This window comes from Hemiscyllium ocellatum, chromosome 1 (assembly GCF_020745735.1).
Source record: "Hemiscyllium ocellatum isolate sHemOce1 chromosome 1, sHemOce1.pat.X.cur, whole genome shotgun sequence".
NCBI lineage: Eukaryota > Metazoa > Chordata > Chondrichthyes > Orectolobiformes > Hemiscylliidae > Hemiscyllium > Hemiscyllium ocellatum.
In genome coordinates this window covers 72,176,973-72,200,790 of record NC_083401.1, presented here as the reverse complement: position 1 = coordinate 72,200,790, position 23,818 = coordinate 72,176,973, and the positions used below count along the sequence as shown (strand labels likewise).

Below are 23,818 nucleotides of genomic sequence, written 5' to 3'. Positions count from 1 at the left end.
GTGTGGGGTAAATAGATTGCCAACTGACTCGCACCAGACTTGCACTACTGACAAAGACCAACCTGAATTCCAAAAACAACTAATGATAGAAATCTCGAAGGATAGGATAGATTAGAATTTTGAATGTATTTCTAATTTTATGATGACAAAACTCACAAAATAATAACTTATCTCCACCTTTCAGATGTTGACCTACTATTAGACAGTTTATCTAAACCTGGAACATACTTTCTGCAGTTAAAATATCGATAGATATTAAAGGGATTCAGGAAATAGGCAGTATTTTACCTTTTGGTTACAGTGGTTAGCTCAATAATTTTGATGTCCTCATACTTCCCAGCATGCAATAATTATCATTAATACCCTCTCAAAGGCATTAAGAAAGCAAGACTGAAATGTCTTAACATTTACATTTGAAATCAAAACTTTCATTTGCAAGATTCTGTTGATTCTCTGATTATCTCCATTTGGAACATATCAAGGGTATTACAAAACACAAACTTCATGTGTAATACAATTGAGGGCTAGTTCAAAACCTGAACACAGATGAACCCAACTTTAGTCGGCTTCATACATGGAATTCAAAATATCAATTCACTTGCAGGATCTTGTTCTAAACACCCATCCTTTATCTTGTTATTCACATGGCAGCTTTTAGTCTAGTCTGAACGACATTGACTGAATAATCCATTGGTAAGTGCAAGGTTGATTTTCTTCAAATTTATGAAAAAAGATAGCTCAGTTAAATCATAGGAACAGTAAAAGTAACAGGCCATTCAGCCCTAAGTAGTTGAGGTAAAATCTGACTTGGACAGTTAGAGTCATAGAGATGTACAGCAAGGAAACAGATCCTTTGGTCTCACTTGTCCATGCTGACCGGATATCCTTAATTAATGTAGTCTCATTTGCCAGCATTTGGCCTATCTCCCTCAATCCTTCCCATTCATGTACCCGTCCAGATTCTTTTAAATGTTGTAATTGTACCAGCCTGCACCTTTTCTTCTGGCAGCTCATTTCAGATATACACCATCCTCTGCTTGAAAAAGTTGCCCATTTGGTCCCTGCTACATTTATCCCTCTCAGCCTAAAGCTATGCGCTTTAGTTTTGGACTCTCCCACCCCGAGTCTCTCTACCCTATCCATGTCCCTCATAATTTCATAAACCTCTATCAGGTCACCATCAGCCTCCGACACTCTAGGAAAATAGTTCCAGACTTATTCAACCTCTCCCTATAGCTCAAACCCTCCAAACAAGGCAACATCTTTGTAAATATTTTCTGAACACATTCAAGTTTCACAACAGCCTTCCAATAGCAGGGAGACCAGAATTGCATGCGATATGTCAAAAGTGGCCTAATCAGTATCCTGTATAGCCACATGACCTCCCAACGCCTATACCTCAATACTCTGATCTTGCTGCCTGACCTGATGTGCCTTTCCAGCACCACTCTAATCTAGACTCTGGTTTCCAGCATCTGCAGTCCTTGTTTTTACCACTGCTCTGACCAAACATACCAAACGCTGCCTTCACTATCCTATCTACCTGTGACTTCACTTTCAAGGAACCATGAACCTGCCCTCCAAGGTCTCTTTGCTCAGCAATACTCTTTATGAGTAAGTGTATAAAGCCCTGATTTGTCTTTCCAAAATGCAGCACCTCAATTTTTTCTAAATTGAATTCAATCTGGCACTCCTTAGCCTTTTGGCCCATCTGATCAAGTTCCCCATTGTACTCTGAGGTAACCTTCGCTGTTGACTACACCTCCAATTCTGGTGTCATCAACAAACTTACAACCATACCTACTATGTTCAAATTCAAATCACGTATATAAATGATGAAAAGCAGTGGACCCAGCATCAATCCTTGTGGCACACTGCTGGTCACAGGCCTCTAGTCTGAAAAGCAACCCTCCACCACCAACCTTGGTCTTTGACCTTAGAGCCAGTTCTGTATCTAAATAGCTAGTTATCCTGATATTCCTAGCAAAGCTGTCTAACCTAGTTAAGCTGTCTACCACAAGGCCCATTGTCAGATACCTCACTGAAGTCCATATAGATCAAGTGCACTGCTCTGCCCTCATCAAGTTGTGCAAAACCAAGTTTTTGAGATTTATCAGGCCTTGTATACCCTGCCTGACACCACAAATAGAAAATTGAGCAGAGTGTGAAAACAGACTGTCAATTTGTTTTCACTAATTTTGCATTACTGCAAAAACTAATGTCATCCCAGAGCTTTTAATTTAATTACAATCACTTAAAGTTACAGAAAGGCACACAAGTCATTGTGTTTGTCCCCCCCAAAATATCAGCTGATTACCACTTCATGAAAAACGAAAAGAAATTCTTGCAGCAACATTGGGACAAAAACAAAGGTTCAGGTTGTCAGCTGAGACAGGATGTACACTGCTGACACACTAGCAACCCGAACCAAACATCCCTATAAAACAATGCTAATAACGCTCCAGTGTGATAGCAGACCCACAGGAGCTCAAATGCGCACAAGAAAGCACAGCCGAGTGATAGAATTATAACCTTATCAGATAATTTGACTTGTACATCACTATATCCAAATTATTTTGAAAAAATATATAATTTCTCAGCAGCTTTACCACAAAATATACTGCATTGCTCATGCAACATTTTGATCAGATCATTTCTCACAACATCTAGCAATGGATCACTCTATTTACTTGTGTGCCAAGCATATATCCTTAAACTCTTACATTGCAGTTAAACTGTACAGTCAATTTGTTAACTGTAGTGAACTAAGTGCAACAAGCAAAAATAGAGTATTACAAAATGCTGCAAATTGCACTCTTTTAGGGTAGAGGTAGCTTACTGTATACCTCATTACTTGGGTGGATAGAGCACCACTCCTCTTGGTTATTTCTTCTTGATAGGAGGATACAAGCTACTATTTTTTTTTCATTTTCCATCAGAAGAAAATTATTTCACTTTATCTTGGCCAATAGGCATCCACATCAGTATAGATACATGTCAGGTGCCCAGGAGCATGAATAAATTGTGACTAGTGCAGCCCTCTGTGTGCAGATGGAAGCAATGGTTGCAGCATGTTATTTGTGTAAACTATAGAAAGCACTCTGAGAAGAAATGCATCCAGACCAAATGCAGTCTACACCACCTGCTCTAAAAGGTAAACTGCTTCATCTTTACATACAACGTTCAAGAGTTATATCAAAGACCATCTTTTGAACTGAAAAACTGGAACATAATATGTGGAAATCAAACCAAATTGATAAATAAATTATACTTTCTCCCCTGATGTAGACATAAAATCATAACCTAAAACTTAGACTATTTCTTAGACATGTTCAGTGACAAGCAAAGGTTTCTGCTATTCACTGCAAAGACCTTTTGTTTAATCAGCATTAGTCAGACATTTTAAAAAAAAATCACACTTTTAAATAATGATGTGAAACACATGGAGACATTCCAAAATAATGAGGTACTTTGTAAGAAATATATGGTTATATGGCATGGTAAATTTGATATATGGTAGCCCAATTCAATCTTGCAAGACCTTGGTTTGAGCCATGATTGTCAACTCTGTGTTAAGATTCACCTGATGTGGCTCAGGAGTCTCAATCCAAAATGATAATCTCTGCCTCTTTTTTTGCACCGGGATGACAGTGAACTGAGGAACTATTGAGTTCTGTTTTTCTTGGGATGACTTCTCATCCAACTCAGCTTTTCATTTTTTTCCAAACAGTCAGCCTCCAGAGGCCAATGGCATCAGCAACTGTCTGCAAGTTGTTAGTGTCAATAAGTGTCTTTATGGTAAAGGTACAGATGCCCAGAAGGTGGCCAATTTATGTACAAAGGACAGAGGGCCATCATGCATGCAGTGAACATAGCCATGCCAGCACAAATATGGTTGGCTCAGTACTGAGTGTACACAGATGGAATTAGACACTGCAGGACCTCCGAGTTGGTCACCTTTCTCTGTCAAGAGATTACACCTTAGTGATGATGGAAACTGTTTAACCTTTTCTCCTACCTAGCATGTGTTGTCCAGACTTCTCTGCAGTAGTGGAGTGTGCTGAGGACACAGTTTGGTGTTCTCAGACAGGATGCTCGAATTCCAAGCACTCTTATTCGGGAACAGCAGCTGCAGCTTTTGTGATGGATTCTACCATCATTGCTGGTGACTGTGGAGCCAAGGTAAACCAAAAACTGCCAGCATTATATTGTTGATGCTTAAAGATGGTGGCATACCAACATCCTCGACTATCTAATTTATTTTCCTCATACTGATGGTCAAACCAAACTATTACACGCATGAGGGGATCTATCCATTTGTCACTCTGTGTGTTCCTCAGGAGGGAATCTTAGTGCTGCATTGTCCTAGTGTACCTTTGTCTTGGATTTCAGGCAAGTAAGTTTGAAGAGTTTTTTTTATCTGTGCTGATATACAAGGAGACACCCAGTAAATGACTCAAAGACATATGATAGCAGCAAAGAAAATCACAGGACAAAGTCCGTCATTACCAGAACACAATCCTGTTTGACCTGCACTGTGAATCTCAACTGGTCTGCTGTTGTCCTAGCAAAGCTGACAGTACCCATCATGTTGTTATGGAAAGGGATCACAATGAGTGGTTCCACTGGGCAGGAAATAGTCTCCAACACCTCAGATAGCCTTTGCTCACATGTCCAAATGCTCTGGTGAGATTGATGAGATTGCCTTTGTTCATGACTTTTTTCTCATAGCTGCTGGACTGAGAAGATTATGTTATTGGGGATCTTTCAGCTCTGAAACAACAGTGGGACTTGGGATAGACATGGGTGGAGCTGGGAAAGCACAGCAGGTCAGGCAGCATCAGAGGAGCAGGAAAGTCTACATTTCGGGCAAAAGCCCTTCATCAGGAATTCTAAACTCCTGTTTCCAGCATCTGCAATCCTTACTTTTGCCTCGGGATAGACATGTTCAGCTAGATCTGAAGTCTGACAGAATAATCAAATATTTTTTCTATAGTGCTCAGCAGAGAGATACCTCAATGGCTATTGTAATCATTGAAACTAAACGTGTACAGGATTACAATCTACATTGTACAGATGCCTGGGAGCAGCCTGCTCCCTGAAGCAGACACAAAGATTGTGCCGGTTTCAAGCTCCTCCATTTCGGCTCTGATCTTCAGCTTTGCTATAGGTGATCTATGGTGTCTGGCGTCTCCTTGGAGACAATATTCTCTCTAAAGTACGACTCAAGATAGTGCTTCACCCATCTCTCCAACAGTTTATCGCCATCAATGATTACCTCGCTGTCTTTCACCCCAGTGGATCTGTTTTCATTACTGATCAACAAGTCCCCATTTTGATCCTTTCCTAATTGCATGTGTCAAAGGCCTCTGGATACCCTGGCAGAGTTGCAACCAGTAGATACTGGAGCACGGTCTCGCAGCTCCATGGACATTACTTCAACTGGCTCTTACCAAATTCAGAGTTTCGTCATTTCAGTCTCTCTTGTAACTAATGAGAATGTGTCACTTGGCTTCAAGGTCGGGTTTCATCACAGTGATATTAGCTTCAAACAAGTCAGCATTCTTCCACTCTTCTCCTGTTGTTGAGAGTGCAGTACTATACATGTTTCATCTTGAAATTTGTTCAACTTCACTTCTGCACTTTGTGGAAATGCCGAAGAGGAAGGAGAAATACAGAATTTGTATTTATATACCTCCATTTTATAACTAAAGGAGATTTCAAAGTATTTCATAACCAGGGAATAACTTTTGAAATGCAAGAAGATGTTATGTAGGTAAACGTGGCAGCCAATTTGGGAACAGTAAGATCCCACTCATTGACCTGGGAATAGAAGACCTGGATCAGGGTAAAAAAAAATTACTGCTCTTCTCTGGAGCACAATGAAATATCTTTTACATCCACCTGGACCACAAGATCAGGTAGATGGAGCCCTAATGTATTATTTCTCCTGATAGACAGCAGCTCCAAGTATGGAGCACTCTTTCAGTTTGTATTCAAAGGCTAGGTTTATAAAAACAACAATTAGCTAAGCAAAAAGGCATTCCACATTCCAAAAACACATTTCACAACACACCACAATAATAATTAATACACTGAAGCACTGCCAAATGTATTGGAGTTCCTGTCACTCTTGCAAACGACTACCACAGCCATTCGCACATGGGGTGAAATTTAATGCTCCTGTGTGTGAATTCAGAGACATACACAGGCACTTGAGTTATTTGATTTGGGGGCGGGGGGGAGAAGAATGGTGCAGTGTGCATATCCTATTCTCATAACTCCCAGTCTGAGGCAAGAAGGCTTGCAGGCAGTCATTTCACTCAGTGTGCAACTGAAGTGGAAATTAATGCAGAATTCCGGCCCTCTTCCAGCCAGCAGACTCCACATTTTTCCATCAAGAAAACCATGTCAGTTTGCCTGCAGACTGGCTGATGGATTCTAGAAGGGATCTATTCTTTTTAGAGACACTCGATGCCCAATTGAAGAACCTGGCATTCAGAAGGGGTGACCAGCTCTGAGTCTTCTACTACCACCATACTCCCACCTTCACCAGTGACTTGCACCCCATCATCACTGTTGCACCCCACTACCTTTCTCTATGGATTTCTGGTGAAGGCCCAAGTGGATGACTGGCAGAGGCCACTTAGGTGTTTCTGGTAACTGAGAACTGCCTGCCTCTGGCTAGTAGCTCTTGGGGGTGGGATTGGGGGAAGAGTCAAGAGCCCTGGTGACAGAATTCCAGCTGACAATTAGGAATTATATTCTCTTGGTGCTTTTAGAGATAAGGTTGGCAATGATGTTGCCAGATTTCATGGTCTATAAAAAGGGCATGACTTGCATGCCTTTCACACTTATGAAAAAGGCTTTTCTAGTGTGTCAGTACGGAAACTGGTCCCTCCATTGGGTGGTGTTCAAAATATTGATGGAAAGAAATGGCTATTGCACCTTCTTTTATCTCAAATAGCTCAGGTAGCACATCTTACCGCCAATTTTATTTTACATCAATGAGGAGAATTGTTTTAACTTACTTAATTAGCAATAAAAGATCCTTTAATAAAAACACAATTTTACTTAGAGTGAACAAAATAAATATGCTATTCAAAGCAAACTGTTCACTTTATCATGATTGTAATTGGAATGAAACTGTAGGCAACTCCTCACAGTACAATATACTGGAACCAAAGCTTAGTCAGATATTATGAAAGGTCTAAGTGCCACCTGCTGCATGACACAGAATAAAAATATCATGGATAAAATTCCACTTTGGCAGGGGCACAGACTAGGCATTAACTTCACCCTGTTTGATTTTCATTTCCATTGATTTTGATTCGTTACCATCTATTTTGTGCCTCCACTGAAATTAGATTCCACCTCTAATTAATCCAAAACAAAATCATTAAGAGTTATTAACTGCTGGAGTTCTATATATATATATCCCAAGTTATTCGTCAGGGTAATTTTAAATGTGCAGTACTGACTGCCTGAATAGTTAACCCCAGTTCCTGACCGAGGACCTATGAACTGCACTGTGAAGATCCAGAGAGTGCTGGACTGGTGATTTGATAATATTCATGAAACAATATAAACAAAATCCAAAAGTGGATGAAAGAAGTGACATATCCTAAAATGCAGAACATAAATATAATTTTAAACATATTTTAAACCATGATTAAGAACAGTAAACTTCTGTTATGATTTTTTTTAACCAAATGACAATGACTAGAGATCCCATCAAACCTTATTCATTTTGACAAAAAGGTCTAAGTTGACAATATATGCTGAAGCCATTGGTATCAGTTTTGAAGTTTACATTGCATACCTTTCTTGTTACATATAGGTGTTTATAATAGACATCCTCAAACTTTGAAAAATGAAGCAACAAAGACTGTTTTAAAAATGACATAAATGTTAAGACAATCCAATGGACAATGCTAATGTAAGATGTATTCAAAGGATGGGATTTTGTATTTTAAACAATCTCAAGTCTATAGAAAGTTTGATTTGTAAACTTTTTCCATACCTGATTTTTTTTTAACTGTCTTAAGCTGAAGCAGGTACCACCAATATGAAGGGAGACAGCAAAGAGAAATGGAACAGGGCAAACATTCTGAAGAGTGCTATTTCTGAGACTTTGAAATTGAACAGTTTCAAAGTAAATGTTGTTTTTGACTGTATTTGATAAAGAAGGGTGGAATATGCATTGTTTTGTGCTTGTATCTATGTTGAGTCTGTAACTTTGAACAACTTTAACGAAAAATATAAATATTGCAATGCTCTCTCCATGCCATCACTTCCCTATCTGCACTATTATAACACAAACAACACAGACTGTATAACTCTCTCCAGTGTAAATCCCTCTACAATTCAACATGTGACATACATTAATACATATAAACAAAATACTTTCTTAATTTCTTTTCACAAGGTTTAAATAAAGCCATGGTTATGGTTTTATCTTACTTACATGACAGATTGAAGAGGGTATTGTACTACAAATATAATACCCGACATTACAACAAAATGTTACTTGCAAAATTAAACTTTTCAAATTAGAAGCCAATTATTATGTCATGTGATGATGACATCATCAATTTGATGTCACTTGGCCACATCCACATGCTTTATTTAAAGATCAGACAATACTGCACAAAGTAGTTATGAAAAATGTTGTTTCTCCTTTTTGTTTGTACATAATAACCATCAAAACCCAGTAAATCTCACCCAGAAATTTATCAGTAGGGAATTCAACACTGCTAGGATTTTAAAGGTTTAAGAGCAATGCATTGATTCCATTCAGGAGATAGAAGTGAGAGGGTACTGTCTGTAAAGAACTTTTGTTTCGCAACAACAAATGATAAAACAGTTCAACAGTACTATAACTTTTTTTCTCTCTTTAGCGATAGCATTGAAGACCAATCCTTATTTTCAACATAAATGTGCCTCTTTTATGGAAACAAAAAGTGTTATATTTTTGGACCAGTCAAGATATCAAAATGAGTATCTTCTATTGTTTCAATGTGCTAAAGTTTTGCACGATAGCTCTGTTTTAAAAAATGTACATTTTGGCATACCATTTCTCAATGTGCTGACATTTTATTACCTTTACTTTCTTTTAAAAGGAATTTATAGAGGTAGCCAGCACCAATGCTAATCACCACCAGGAGTTTAAAAAAGGGTCTCTTTCATATAAAAGGTGGCCTCTCTATGGCACGTTAGAAAGGGGTTGGCTCCACTTAGGCCTGCAATCAAAGCACCCCAGGCAGTTTTTTGAAATAATTTATTTTTGCCATTGTAATATAATAATTTTCAAAACAGATATCATCATGGTTTGACTGGCACAGCCAGGGTGTTTTAAAAAACACACTGACTTTTTAAAATACAGGTTCCTGTTCCTGAAGAGACAGGATTATATCATCATTCCTAAAACTTAGAGAATTTTATGAATAAAGAAACAAAAAGCTTGACAAATGTGGAAAGAAAATGGCTCCTTGAATCAGATGATGCCTAAAGAAATTTACTTTCTTCCTCAAGTATTCCCCACAAGCCCCATTGTATATCGTTTATTTCAGATACTACACAGTTCTACACGTTGTCAGGACCCACAGTTTTACCAAGCACAGGAGCACAACCTGGCTGCAACTGCATTCAACCTCACGCTCAATGCTCCATCAGTGCCAAAGTTGAATAAAATTTGGGTCAATCTTTTCAGGAAAATTTAAAGTAACAAAATCACCATCTGATAAAACCTATACCCCAGACTTGGAATTACTTACTAATATGTTGTTGGGTTCAGGTAAGAAATCTGAAAATTAAAGTGCGTTATTCAAAATCTCATTTTTGTGCATTTGAAATCAGATTGTTAATATTTTAGTTCAAAACTGCACTGCAGCTTAAACGCCAGAAAAGGTATTCTGATCCAGTCAGTGACGATGTGTGATTCTTTTAACCTGTTGCTGTCTGATTTCCAATGACCCGAAGAATTTCTTTATGTATGCTGGGTTCTTGTGTGTTCGTACTGATATCGCCCACTTGGCCATCTTCATAACTGTAACAAAAAGAAAACAATGGCTTTTGGGGGGTTTTGTGGAGTTTAAGCTTTTAGCTTTGAGAACGCTAAAGTCAACAATACACATTTTTTTCAATTGGAGCTGTTATGATTGGAAATGGACAGCTTATAAAAGAAGGTTGCACCACGTGTGACACAATGATAACAATTCAGATGGGTTCATGGGCAGATATTTGGTTATCATACAAACAAGCAACCACAACTTTTTTTTAAAGTCACATAGGCTTGGTTCCTTCTTTTTTGAACTGACCAAGTGGATAAAAATCAGACAGGGTAATCCCACTTCCAAATGCCCACCTCAAAAACATGCCAGCGCAATTATTTTCCATCCAATACAGATGCTATCCAATAGTAAAGAATCCTTCAGTTGCAAAGGATTAAGGCTTACTCATTATAGAACACAGAGAATGCAATGTTGAAGGCCCCAGGGAGTCACAGCTTGCAAAAGATGGGTCTGCTCCTCCTTTAGACCATTAAACATAATATACCATTAGAAAGATACATGGAAAAAAAAACTGGATGTGAGCATAAGAGGTATAGTTAGTAAGTTTGCAGATGACACCAAAATCGGAGGTGTAGTGGACAGTGAAGGAAGCTACCTCAGAGTACAACAGGATCTTGATCAGATGGGCCAATGGGCTGAGAAGTGGCAGATGGAGTTTAATTTAGATAAATGTGAGGAGCTGCATTTTGGGAAGGCAAATGTTAGCAAGACTTATACACTTCATGGTAAAGTCCTGAGGAGTGTTGCAGAACAAAGAGACCTTGGAATGTAGGTTCATAGCTCCTTGAAAGTGGAGTCACAGTCAGATAGGATAGTGAAGAAGGTGTTTGGCATGCTTTCCTTTATTGGTCAGAGTATTGAGTACAGGAGTTGGGAGGTCATGTTGCGGCTGTACAAGACATTGGTTAGGCCATTGTTGGAATACTGCGTGCAATTCTGGTCTCCTTCCTATTGGAAAGATGTTGTGAAACTTGAAAGGGTTCAGAAAAGATTTACAAGGATGTTGCCAGGGTTGGAGGATTTCAGCTATAGGGAGAGATTGAATAGGCTAGGACTGTTTTCCATGGAGTGTCGGAGCCAGGGAGGTGACCTTATAGAGGTTTATAAAATTATGAGGAGCATAGATAGGATTAATAGACAAAGTCTTTTCCCTGAGGTGGGGGAGTCCATAACTAGAGGGCACAGGTTTAGGGTGAGAGGGGAAAGATATAAAAGAGACCTAAGGAGAAACTTTTTCACGTAGAGTGTGATACATGTATGGAATGAGCTGCTAGAGGAAGTGGTGGAGGCTGGTACAATTGCAACATTTAAAATGCATCTGGATGGGTACATGAATAGGAAGGGTTTGGAGGGATATGAGCCAGGTGCTGGCAGGTGGGACTAGATTGGATTGGAATATCTGGTCAGCATGGAGGAGTAGACTGAAGGGTCTGTTTCAAAGCTATGAATCTAGCTGTGGATGCTGGAAACCTGAAATAAAAACAGAAATTGCTGAAAAATCTCAGCAGGTCTAGGAGCATCTGTGGTGAGAAATCAGAGTTAACTTTCCAGTGACCATTTTTCAGAGCAGATGGTAGCTAGGAGAAGGATTTTCTATGTACAGAAAATGGGGTGGGGGGAGGGAGGAGAGTAAAGAATAGGTGGAGATGGAGCTCAAAGAGAGAGAAAAACAGTTGGTCAGACAAAGGAGTGGGTTTAAGACAAGTCTATTCTGAAGGCGGGTCACTAGATCTGAAAAGTGAACTCTTGATTTTTTTCCATAGGTAATGCCAGATCTGTTGAGATTTTCTAACCATTTGTATAACTTATGAAAGGATAGCCTGCATGCTTCCAAGAAGGGTGGTTAAAAATTAAAAACACTGATGACATGACTGATTCAGTGCAGAGTATGCTGAGGGATTGTGGTGCAATGACAACAGAAGAGGGATGGAGTCCCTGACTGTAATGTACCAGCAGGGATACAAAGGCAGGACCTGAAAAGTAGCAAACTCTTGGATGCTCCTGGTTCCACATCTAGGAAGATAGAGAAAATGAATGTGTGACTAGAAATATAGTTCATGGGGAGATCTTTAGATTCATGGGACATTAAGATATTGATAGTTGGGGCTAATTGGTTGAATGGGAAGCGTATTGGGATCTAATTTCCTCACAGTTTGGTTTGCTTATTCTGTGATGGAAGATTTACACAATTTTGGTAGAGGGATGGGAACCAAGATATAAAATGAGAAAACAGAAACAAAAGATTGAATCTTGTTGAAGTAACTGCAGCCTTTCTAGCGACATACAAGATACCTGTGTCACATCATTTCAGGAAGCCCATTATGTCTTTGTATCATCAGGCGCTTAACAGGGCAGCAATGGGCCTTCCCTGGGGTCACTGATCCAGAGGGTAGAATGTGGCCTTTTGAGAGCTGCTGGTGAATCAGAGCTCCTCTGAACTCAGCAAGCACCTCTCGCAGGAAGCACTGCAGCTAGTGCTACACCCAATGAAGGCCTCAAATTGAGGAAGGAATCAGGCAGAATGACAGCATCCTGTTGGTCAGAAATGGGTACTGCACAGGCTGGAGATTAAAGTCAAGATTAGAGTGGTGCTAGAAAAGCACAGCAGGTCAGGCAGCATCCGAGGAGCAGGAGAATCGACGTTTTGGGCAAAAGCCCTTCATCAAAAATGGGCCTTCCCTGAATGGATTCTGATGAAGGGCTTTTGCTCGAAACATTGATTCTCCTGCTCCTCGAATGCTGCCTGACCTGCTGTGCTTTTCCAGCAATACTCTAATTTTGATAGCATCCTGTTAGTGGTGAACACCACTCATGTTGTTGCTGCATGTGTACAAAAGTGTGACAGTGTGAAAACGTGAGTTTAAATTTTTGCAATACCATTAATCTGAAGTAGATCGGGTAGTTTTCAGGACCAGAAGTGATGGCCTTCGGCCTGTATATGAGTTTGTGTGATTTACAGTCAAAAATTATCTGATCATTGTTTCACAGGATGGTTTTACCCAAGTTTAGCATTAAAACGTGCATGGTGAACAAATGGTGGTTTAAGTGGCTCAGTTCAATATTATAATGCATGGAAGTGTAAGAATTTTAATGCATTTCTCGAGCTGAGAAGCAAGCGTTAAATAACGCAAAGGTTGGAGCAACAGGTAAAGCTAGATGTTTCTCACTGTTACTATGCAGCAACAACATAATTTGTGTTCATTACTAATAGGATGCTACTATCAAGCTAAAATGATGTTCTATTTCATCACACAAATGATTAATAAGGGAAATGCCGATGAAATGCTGGATATATAGCTCACACCTCCCAAAGAGCAGATCACATCACAGAACATACCAATTCAGCTGTCCTCAACAAACAAGACTGTGTCCAACATGCACATGCCTACATTTGCTGAATAATTCTTGAATGGGCAAATTATTACATGGACAACTAATGTGGAATTTTAGTCAAAATCATAGTGTGGTACACCTTCACATATTGGAAGATATGTATGTATCAATATACAGGGTCCTGTTCTTTACAGATAGAACAACATGCATATACAATCTGTTTAGTTCAACTCAACAACATAGGGGACAGCTATCCTCTGGCTTCATTTTTCAGGTAATGCCTTCACTAAAGTCAACCTGCCTCAATTATATCTGTTTGAGAATTTAAAAGAAAGCTTGTCAAATAACTGGCAATCTTCAACTAAGTGGTGTACTCTCCATGACAATGCCTCTACCAATTAGAATATATTTATCAACCAATTGGAACTCTCTTCTCAAAGTATAGGTTTTATTTTCCCATTATATTAGTCTTGCAAATTGTCTTGATGAGTGTCAGAAGAAAGGTTTTGACAACATAGGTCCTCTTTAGATAATATTCAAGTTCCGTACTACCAAACAAGCGTTTAGATATTAGATTTGGTTTTTCATGGCAACCAAACTCTGTCAAATAATTTGCAAAAGACCTAATCATAGGGTGAAGGAAACACCAGTAATGGAAAGCTTTAGGAACTACAAGTCTAATGTTATGTGTTCCTTTCACACATGTAACACTTGACCATCTGCAGTGTTTCGTTTTTGGTTTCCCACATTTAACATCACCTGAAGTGAGAAATACCAATGCTATATCAGATACACCAAATTAAAGTATTATATTTAATGAAATGAGGCTATCACTAGAACATCTAATTGTCAGCGAATAATTGGATAAAGTACAATGGATACACGAAATCTGAAATAAAAAGGGAAATTGCTGAAATTGTCACAGTTCAAGAACAATTGTGTAGAATATTCTATAAATGGAACACCTTAAAGATACAAAGGACTTGTGTAACTATCATTGGTGAATATGAAGCCAGGTCGCAAAGGCCAAACATGGCTATATTTTCCAAATCCAGCAAGTCAGAACATAAGCTTGCTATTTTCCATTTTTATTCTCATTACACCAATCAGGAACTGAAATCTAACAGCACTTACACAAAAAAGAATCTTGTGCAGACATGATCTGTTTGTGGAACTACCCAAATTTCTCCATGTTTGTGCAAATCTGGTGAAGTAATCACTGCAAAAAATATTAAAACAATTAATAACAAAAACGCAGCACTGTAAATTCACAATGATCTTTTTTATGTCTTGATTATTTTCCTCATTTTTTTCACTTCGATTCTGCCTCTTTTCCCTCATTTCTTGAAAATAGTTGTATGGATATCTTCATCTCTCATCCTTAGCTTGAGTGGCAACTTTTCAAATGCAGTATGACTGCATGGAGTGCAACTTTTCCATTTCTTTGCCCATTTCAGGGTTCTCGCCTCTTTCAATGAGAAGGTGATGAAATGCAGATTTCCTCCTTTACCACACCATACTAGTCAATAGGCAAGGTTTTGCCTCCTGGACATATACCACAGGTATTTTTTTGTTATAATGTTTTGCATTAAATGAATTAATACACAGCTAATTAGAAACTCAGGGTCATTCTGAGGCCTGAATTGGTTAGGTGCCAGGAAGCAGTGGCTAGCCGTGCCAACTCCAAGCTGTCCTCATTGAAAATGACTGAATGGTGCTTTCTCAGAAATGTTTCTGATGTTTCCATGGAAATATTTTTGACATAATATCCTTAAGACATGTAATTACATGATTTATTACCAGGCTTCTTCACTCCTATTCAATGCTTCTCTGATGAAGTCGTACACAACAGCTGCTTCAAGTTATCCCCATTCATCTTTCTTCTTTGTCTGGGGAGGAATGATGTCTTCCGTGGGGTCAAATAGTACAATAGAAGATGATATGGGTGAATAAAGCCTCTACTGGTCTATGTAACAGACAATGTCTGGGAGAAGTTATGCTTTATGCATGCAAAGTGTGAGTACAGGTACAGGTAGTGGGACACCACCTGACAAAGATAAAGCACTACAAAAGTTGTTGGACTATATGTGTCATGTGACTTATGACATTTTCAGTGAGGACAGCTTGGGGTTGGAATAGCTGCCTACTGCTTCCTGGCTTGTCCCCACTTTGTGCCTGTAGTATGACCCTAAGTTTCCAGATCCCTGTCATTTTATTTCTCTTCTCTATGACCATGGCCTGCTGCAGTGCTTCCTATGAAAATCAAGGCAAGCATAATGAACAACATTTCACCTTTCAATTCTGCACGCACAGATTTCCAAACTCACCTTGGATTACTAGATTCTTAGATCAGAAGCTCAGCTTCTGTCGTATTCTATTTGTATTTTTCTTTCTCATTTTTGTCATGTTTTTGGCAATTGGTTTCTCTGTAGTCTTTCAGGTCTCATCTGGACACATCCTCTGTTCCTTCTCTGTACCCATTTTTGCCTTTTCAATCATGATATCTTTTTGTCATTTAATCTCTCCTGACCCCCAACCTATCAGAAACCTTCCCTTTAGTTCATTATATCTCCTTCCCACTTGCATTGGTTGAAAACAATATTACATTTCTCTCCTTCTTTACTTGAGTTGCCATCTTGAACTGAGCAGCATTTAGTTTGAGACAAAGTGTGGAGGTACGTCAAATAGTGGAAGAGCTTCTGTGATTATATGGTTTTCTTGTGTGATTATATGCTTCCCAGCTCAATCCATATGCAAGCATGTGTATAATGCCATATTTTATGGCAGGAATTCCTAAAGCCTGCCAGGACCATCCAGGTCCTAACATTCGGTGCTGTATTTAAAAGCTAGCTGGACAGAATGTCCCTCTCTGGAAGTCAGGAGCATCACTGAACACCTGCTCATTGTCAGGGCCAATGGAAGCAATGTCAGAGACCAGGCAAAAAAGTAGTGTTACATCTTAATAATGTCTTCCTGGAGATTCCACTGAAGGCAGTCCAGGAGAGGTCAGAATTCTTTTCTCTATAGATGGCAATAAGAAGCCATCCTGACTGACTATAGAGCTCAGAGTCCATGGGCAGTTGAACAGAACCATTGCCACAAGGGCAGGCCTAATCAGTTGCTGTGTCCTGCCAGGGTAAGTATCACCATCTACTCAATGTTTCATGCCCTTTTGAGTGTGAGGTAATATTGTAAGTTGACCACTCCAGAGGCTGTGTGCCACCCATCTCCATCACAAGTTTCACTGGTAATCAATGTCTACTCCTCCTTTGCTGCTATTGTCACCAGAATAGTACTGTCTCTTATACATCTGCCAGGGTTCACACTACAAATCAAGGCATCATCAAGTCAGAGACAACCCATCATAAGTAGGAGAATATATCCATCTGAGAACTGTTCATCACAGTTTTGAGATGGAGACACAGCCACAAAAGAATGCCTGCTCAGTGATTCCCACTTTTGAATTCGGCCCTACTGGCCTGTCCTGGTCAAGTTTCACTCCTTACATTGAACCCATTTAACAACAACAAGTCATACTACATTCAACAGAGCCTTCTCATAAGCTGATCAACATGGAGAAGTTCCACCCACAACATCAAATGTTTGAACAAATAAATGCTTTGCTTTGACAGAGCCAAGTAACTGAGGAAATTTGGAGGAAGGAGTTTTCCTAGGCAGATACATGTCCCTACATATAGTTTTGTTTGTGAAGACACCTTTCCTCTTTTTTGGCTAACAAGATTGTACCCGTGAATGGTGTGTTAATCACCTTGGTATTGTGGTCAGTTCGCTCATTCTCCCTACAGCTCCCACTCTCATCCACACAGAGAACAAGAATTTCAAACCTGAGGCTGAGGCTCCTTCAGCACAACCACTTGGATCCCTCAACCTGCCTTGCTCACAGTCACAGCCTCCTGTCTCTGACTACTGACCGAATTTGATGTAGTTAATCTCAGGGGTGTGACTGCCTCCTCTTTCTCTCTCTCCTTCCATTTTCAGACAGAAGCTTTCACCTTAGCTGGATGTCTGACTTCTGAGGTGGCTAGTCATTGACCCATTAGCACCGAGGGGTTAGGGAAGGGGACTGAGATTAATTGGCATGACCCAGCAAAAATCTTCATGGGCTGTTTCTGAAATATGCAGTGAATAATTATGCTCTAGAACTGGACTGCTGGCCAGTTTACTAACACTGGATTGAAAGTCTTGTCCCAAGTGTAGGAATGGGATGCAAGAAAATATCTTAATTGAGTAACTTGTGCTGTATGAGATTCTTGACTGGCTTCTTCTGCTATTCTGTGAGATGAATGAGCAACAGGAAGAGACTGAGCTATCTGATTGAATTTTATAATGTGGCAAATGATGGACTAGGTTAATTTAGACTCCTGGCTACAAAGTGATGAATGTTTTTTTCACATTCAAGGGTTAGTTTAAAAATCCTCTTCCATCACTTTTGTTTTTGCTAAAAAGGAGCAAAATTGAAATAGCTGTCCATAATAGAAAATGTCAAAATTAAGCCTGTATGTTCTGACATTAAATGAACTGTTTTTAGAATCTACAGCATTGTCAAATATACATGGCAAATAATTCTGTTTCCTTTTCACATGCTATGGAAAGTAATGGAGTCACCAATGGAGGACTTACCTTCACATAAGGCTATACACTTTAGGTTACGACTTTGCAAAAACTGGGGTTGCTGTCCTTTTTTCTGTGACTGAAAAAAAACACAAATTAATTCAATTTAAGTGATTTCATTACAACTCTTCATATGACAGTACTTTGAAATCTGAAATCTAAATTATCCACACATATAATGATTCGGTGATAATGAATGTTATAGGGAGAATCAAATCTGAATGATTGCCAACTTCATATTGTGCTGCAACCTGCTCTCAAAATCAGAGAAACACAAAACTGGTGTCAGGACTGAGGGAGCAAAAAAGCAAAGCCGAAGAGTGTATTAGCTGGGAAGCAAGTGAGAAAAGAGTCTCAACAATAGCTATGGATGGAGATGCCATTTACGGGCAGTGTTGTGGGATTGGGGGCAGGGAAGATGATCTGACTACGTTGTACCAGGAGTACCAGTTGTACCTGGTGAGTGGAACATATGTTATTACGCAGCTACATAGTTGCATTGAAGTTAGCAAAATAGTGTTTAGTGGGTTGGAATACATGTAGAAAGATGTGGGTCTCCTATTCAGCTTATTTCTAAATTGTGGTGAGACAAGTCTGAAATAGTCCCAGATAGAGTTAGCAAAACCAGAGAGAAGAATCAAGCAACTGTGTGCAGTTCCGATCGCCTCTCTGTAAAGAGGATGTGATTGCACTGGAGGGAGTGCAGAGGAGAATCACTAAGATGTTGCCCGAGTTGGAGCACTTTAGCTATGAAGAGAGGCAGGTTAGTCTCAAGATGTTTTTTAGCACAGAGAAGGGAACCTGATGGAGGTGTATAAAATTAAGAGGGGTGTGGACAGGGTAGCTGGGAAGCAGCTATTCCTCTTCGTTGAAAAGTCACTAATGAGGAGTCATAATTTTAAGACAAAAAGCAGGCTGTTTAAAGGGGATTGGAGGAAACATTATTTCACCCAGAGGATAGTGGGAATCTGGAGTGCACTACTAGGGAGGAAACCTCACAATCTTTAAAAAGTATATGATTAACTACTTGAAATGACATAACATTCAAGGTTATAGACCAAATGCTGGAAAGTTGGTTAGTGCAGATAGGTTGGTACAGACTCAGTGGGCCAAAGGGCTTCTTCTGTGCTGTATGACTCCATAACTGGATTTTGACCATAATGTGGAACAGGCACTTATGAATCATTCTTACATTATTTACAACAGTAAACCAGGCAGATTGCACATTGGGTAGTCTATCAATGCCCACCTATTTTAGCATTCCTGCCAGACCTGAATTTCCTCATTTGCTCTTTTTGACACAAACATGTTATTTGGTTGAAAGTAGAAAAAATGGATCTCTTCAGTATCAAGTTAACTCCACGAGCAGATTCCTGGCAGCAGGAGACTAGAATCTCTGGCGCTCTAGTCATTTGCTACTTGAATCAAGCAGGTCCCAGCACATCAAGCCCTGCTGATAACTCACTAACTCTCCTGCTTCGTCAATGGGACCAACACTCCTGCTGGTGTTACTTGGGAATATGCACGAAGTATGTTAAGAAAATACATAAGGAAGTTGGTTGAAGGAGTTACAAAATTCGGGTAAGTATACTGCAATTTGGGAAAGTGTGAGGTTGTTCACTTTGGCAAGAAGCATAAAAAAGAAAAATATTACCTCAACAGTGAACAACTGCTGAATTTTGAGATGCAGAGTGATTTAGGTATTCTGTGCATGATCACAAAAGACTAGCATGCACATAATTAAAAGGCTATAGGTTTTTATGCAAGAATTGAACATTCAGTTATGTAGAGCTTTGGTGAGACCACATCTTGAATACTTTCCAGTGTTGGTCTCCTTATTTAAGATAGGACGTAAATGTGTTAGAGGTGTTCAGAGAAGGTTCACTAGATTGATACCTGGAATGATTGCGTTGTCTTATGTAGAAACATTGGATAGGCTAGAGTTTCTACTGGAGTTGAGAAGAGAGAGGGATGACTTGATTGAAGCGTCGAAAATCCTAAATAGTCTTGTCAGTGTGAAGGATATTCCCCTTGTGGTTCAGTCCACAGAGGGGCACTGTTTTCAAGTTAGGCATTTCTCTTTCAGGACAGAGAGGAGGAGAAATACTGCTGTCTCTGAGGATTGTGAGACTGTGTAATGCTTTGCCTCAAAAGAGGCTTGTTCACAGCAGAGGTGGATATATTTTTGCTAAGCAGATGATTTGAGGATTATCAGTAAAAATGGGAATGTGGAATTCAAATCACAAACAGATCAGCCATGATCTTATTGAATGGAGTAGTCTTGAGGGGCCAAATTGTCTACAGTTGCTCCAATTGCTGAAGTTAGTACGTTCATAACTGAGTCGCTTTTGCTGGCTGAATGGCATCCTCTCTGCTGTCACCATTCTGAGTGTTTCCGGACCTGGTTGACCATATTAGAAAGTTTGCCACTGGGTGGATCATTATGTATGTTTCCTGACCAATGGTGAACACCAAGTGCAGATACCACAACATGGGAAATATCCCACTATCAGCCTGATACCTGTAAAGTGGCTGCTTTATTGTTTGAAGGCTGTTCATCCTTGGCTGCCACCTTCTGCTGCTTTTTATTCATCCCTAAAAGGTAATTAAAGTTGGTTAAACATTATAAATATCAATAACTATATCACAGTGATTAGAAATGACCCTTCAGTCAATCTCAATGTGTTAAAATATTGTAACATATTTTGTAATGTAATTTAAGTTTTAAAAAGGTATTGTGTGTACAAACTAATAAACAGAGTGGCATCTTCAACATTGAACTATCCCAGTTCTATAGCTAATTTCCTTTTTGACTTGTTTATATTGTGTAGTGAATTTTGTAACAATAGGAATAAAAAAGCACATGACCCATTGCTATGAGCATGCAAACAAAATTATGCCAGTCTGGCTACTGCTATCCCTGATATGGAGGGTAAGATTATCATGGACCAGTAGTGGGAGAGTGCATCCCGACTTGGTAATGCTGAGTTTACCATGGGTAGATTAGAAATAATGAACTTGAGCTAAGTGTCAGCAGTAGCTGGATTTTAATTTGCTATTACTGCAGTTGGGCTTATAAATATTTAGTCACTGCCAAGGAAATGTTTTGGGTCTTCGACAGAACTGCCATCGCTTTGTTTACTATCCAGCATTGCCTTCAATGCTGCTTTTGCCATCAGCAATAACAATGTGAATATCTTATTTGCTGCCTGTATACTCTACATTTTAAACCCAAATTAAATCTAAAGCCAAAAAAACCTTAGTCAAAATTAAACATCACAACAATAACTTAATACATTTAATTGAAATGATCAATAGATGAATTAACAATTTCATTACTAATTATTGAATTTAATCCTAATTAGGAGAAAATTATTACCAATGCTTTTTTGGAGTCAAGCTAATACTTCAAACCCAACACAGGACACAATTTAAAAATAATTGACTGTAAGGGTCGAATTCTTGTGCTTGTGGACCTCAGCTACTGGCTTGAGAGCCATGAGATCCACATCTGTACCCTTTCTTGGAAAGCCCCATTGTTATTAATTGCTAACTGAGCAGTTGACAGACTTAACCTTTCTGGGGGAGGCCTTTGCCAAGCATCAGGACCCTGAGGGACAGAAGTCCCTCTTACCAAGAAGTACCTGCTAATCAGAGGTGAGCAAATCTTTTTGCCAGATCTGCGACCACCCCAGGCCCATGCCACAGGTCAGTGATGGCAGGAGGGGGTTTGTGGAGTGAGGAGTCATGGGGGAGAAAGTGTAGAGAGCATCTGGGTCTCAGTGGACTCCTCGTGATGCCAAATCATGGATAATCTCCTATCAAGGAGGTGTCTATTAGACATGCTGCACTAGGAGTCATCTCTGAAAGCTCAGGGTAGGCATAAGAAGGTATTTTAAATTATCATTAATTGGCCATATTCAGTTGCAATTGATGGGCAGGAGGACAATCAATAGTCTCTCATGGACCTAAGTGGGGTGGAGGTGGAAATATAGAACAGTACAGCTATTACTCTGCCCTCTACATGATATTGAAGTCCAAAGTCCAAAACTCCTGCCTTGTTGGTTGCCACCATTTGAATACAGGCTATTAGTGGGCAGCTCGGTGGTTCAGTGGTTAGCACTGCTGCCTCACAGTACCATGGACCTGGGTTCAATTTCACCCTCAGGTGACTGTCTGTGTGGTGTTTGCACATTCTCCCCATGTCTGGGTGGGTTTGGTCTGGGTGGGTTTGCTCTGGGTGCTCCTGTCAGGTGGATTTGCCATACTCAAATTACCAAAACTGTCCAGGGATAGGTCAGTTGGATGAATTAATCATGGGGAATGCAAGTTTACAAAGATAGTGTGGGTCTGAGTGGGATGCTCTTCAGAGGGTTGGTGTGTACTTGATGGGCCTACTTCCACACTGTCAGGATTCTATGATTCTGGTACTCTGTGAGATCAGAAAACTCACTGAAAGTTTTATTCACATTTAAAGGGAGAAATTGGGATTGAGACCGCAACGTAACAAGAGGATTTGAATTTCAAAGAGCAATTTATGTAGCCTCCTTACAAAGGCAGCGCTAGAATGCTTTAATATAATCCTCGTTTCAGTATCTGTTTTGCTAACATCACTGTTAACATGTTTTATGAGTACACAGATTCACCTTTTGTTTCTCTGGGCATTGGGTGTTGACATATATCCAATTTGAGGCTGCTCCCTTACTAGGCTACTACTCTACTTGGTCTCTAGCAATCCTAGTTCACCCTGAAGCTAATGTAAGGTTCTGTTAATCTCTTTATACTCTTGCACTTATTATTTACACAGCTTACTGAAAACAGCTGTTACACAGTTACATACTCCTACTCCATTACAGACTTCTCTCTGCTTGTGTTTTTGCTTTGTTCTGCTCTGTTGATGTCAGAGTGACATCAATTACATTGCTATCAGTTGCACATCCCATAATACCACAGAGCACTGTCTCATTATTTCTAGGAGGCTCTGGCTGAATTCTCTAAACTAATGCCTACAGTGGCCACTTAGATTGCTACTGTTACAGTCCCTCACATTTCTACAAGATTTCACACAAGAAATTATGAAAAAATATTGAATACAAATCAGTGAGTAAAAAATTCGAGGGCCTATATAGAACGACAGTGGCACTTGTATCAAATAATGGCCATTGTAGTTAAGGTTCAAAACATTAAATGATGATAAAGACAACATGTACTTACCTGAGTAACCAAAAGAAATACTTGACAATGGGCTAAGGTAGATGCCATTCCCGTACACTGCACCATGAAGCTATAGAAAATGGAGAGGTTTAAAAGAAGGCAAATGAGTAATTACATGACCACATAGTTACAGAAACCACAATGTTTTTATTTTGAAGGCGATGGTTGTGGAGGTGGGCACTTCAGGTTTCAGAAAAGGGCTTGGCGATCTCTAAACAACCTGACTTGTAGAAGATAGAGCGGGCTGTGCTTTGGAAAGTCAGACTGGCTGTCTTGTCACATTTTCAACAAGCGAGGGAGACAAAGAAAACAGAAGTTTCCACCCACAGAATCTGCCAGCCTTTAAGGCAATATACAGATACCCAGATCAAACTGGTGCATCTGCTTGAAAATAATGAGGGCCTTCATTTAAAAGTCAGAAATTCTTTGTCAGAAGACTGCAACTTTCAATGGTATGTCCTCTTGCAAGAACAGTATGTGGTTCAACGAACATGGAATATAGCTCATTCACATCCCAAAATGGAGACATTCTTCTGCAAAATGCATTGACAGGTTTTCTTTGGGGG

The 23,818-nt window shown here is 39.6% G+C and overlaps 1 protein-coding gene across 2 annotated transcripts in view; it reads right to left on the bottom strand.

Annotated features, from left to right (window-relative positions):
- Positions 1-8,945: 8,945 nt before the first annotated feature.
- Positions 8,946-23,818, bottom strand: part of parp8 (poly (ADP-ribose) polymerase family, member 8) — a 370,564-nt gene continuing 355,691 nt past the window's right edge. For both annotated transcript variants that reach the window (XM_060829923.1, XM_060829934.1), the window contains 5 exons: positions 23,253-23,322; positions 20,560-20,633; positions 18,048-18,117; positions 14,541-14,625; positions 8,946-10,048 (listed from right to left, as the gene is read on the bottom strand). In XM_060829923.1, the coding sequence (XP_060685906.1) occupies positions 9,946-10,048; positions 14,541-14,625; positions 18,048-18,117; positions 20,560-20,633; positions 23,253-23,322 (402 nt within the window). In that variant the 3' untranslated portion in view covers positions 8,946-9,945. The remainder of the gene's footprint in view (positions 10,049-14,540; positions 14,626-18,047; positions 18,118-20,559; positions 20,634-23,252; positions 23,323-23,818) is intronic.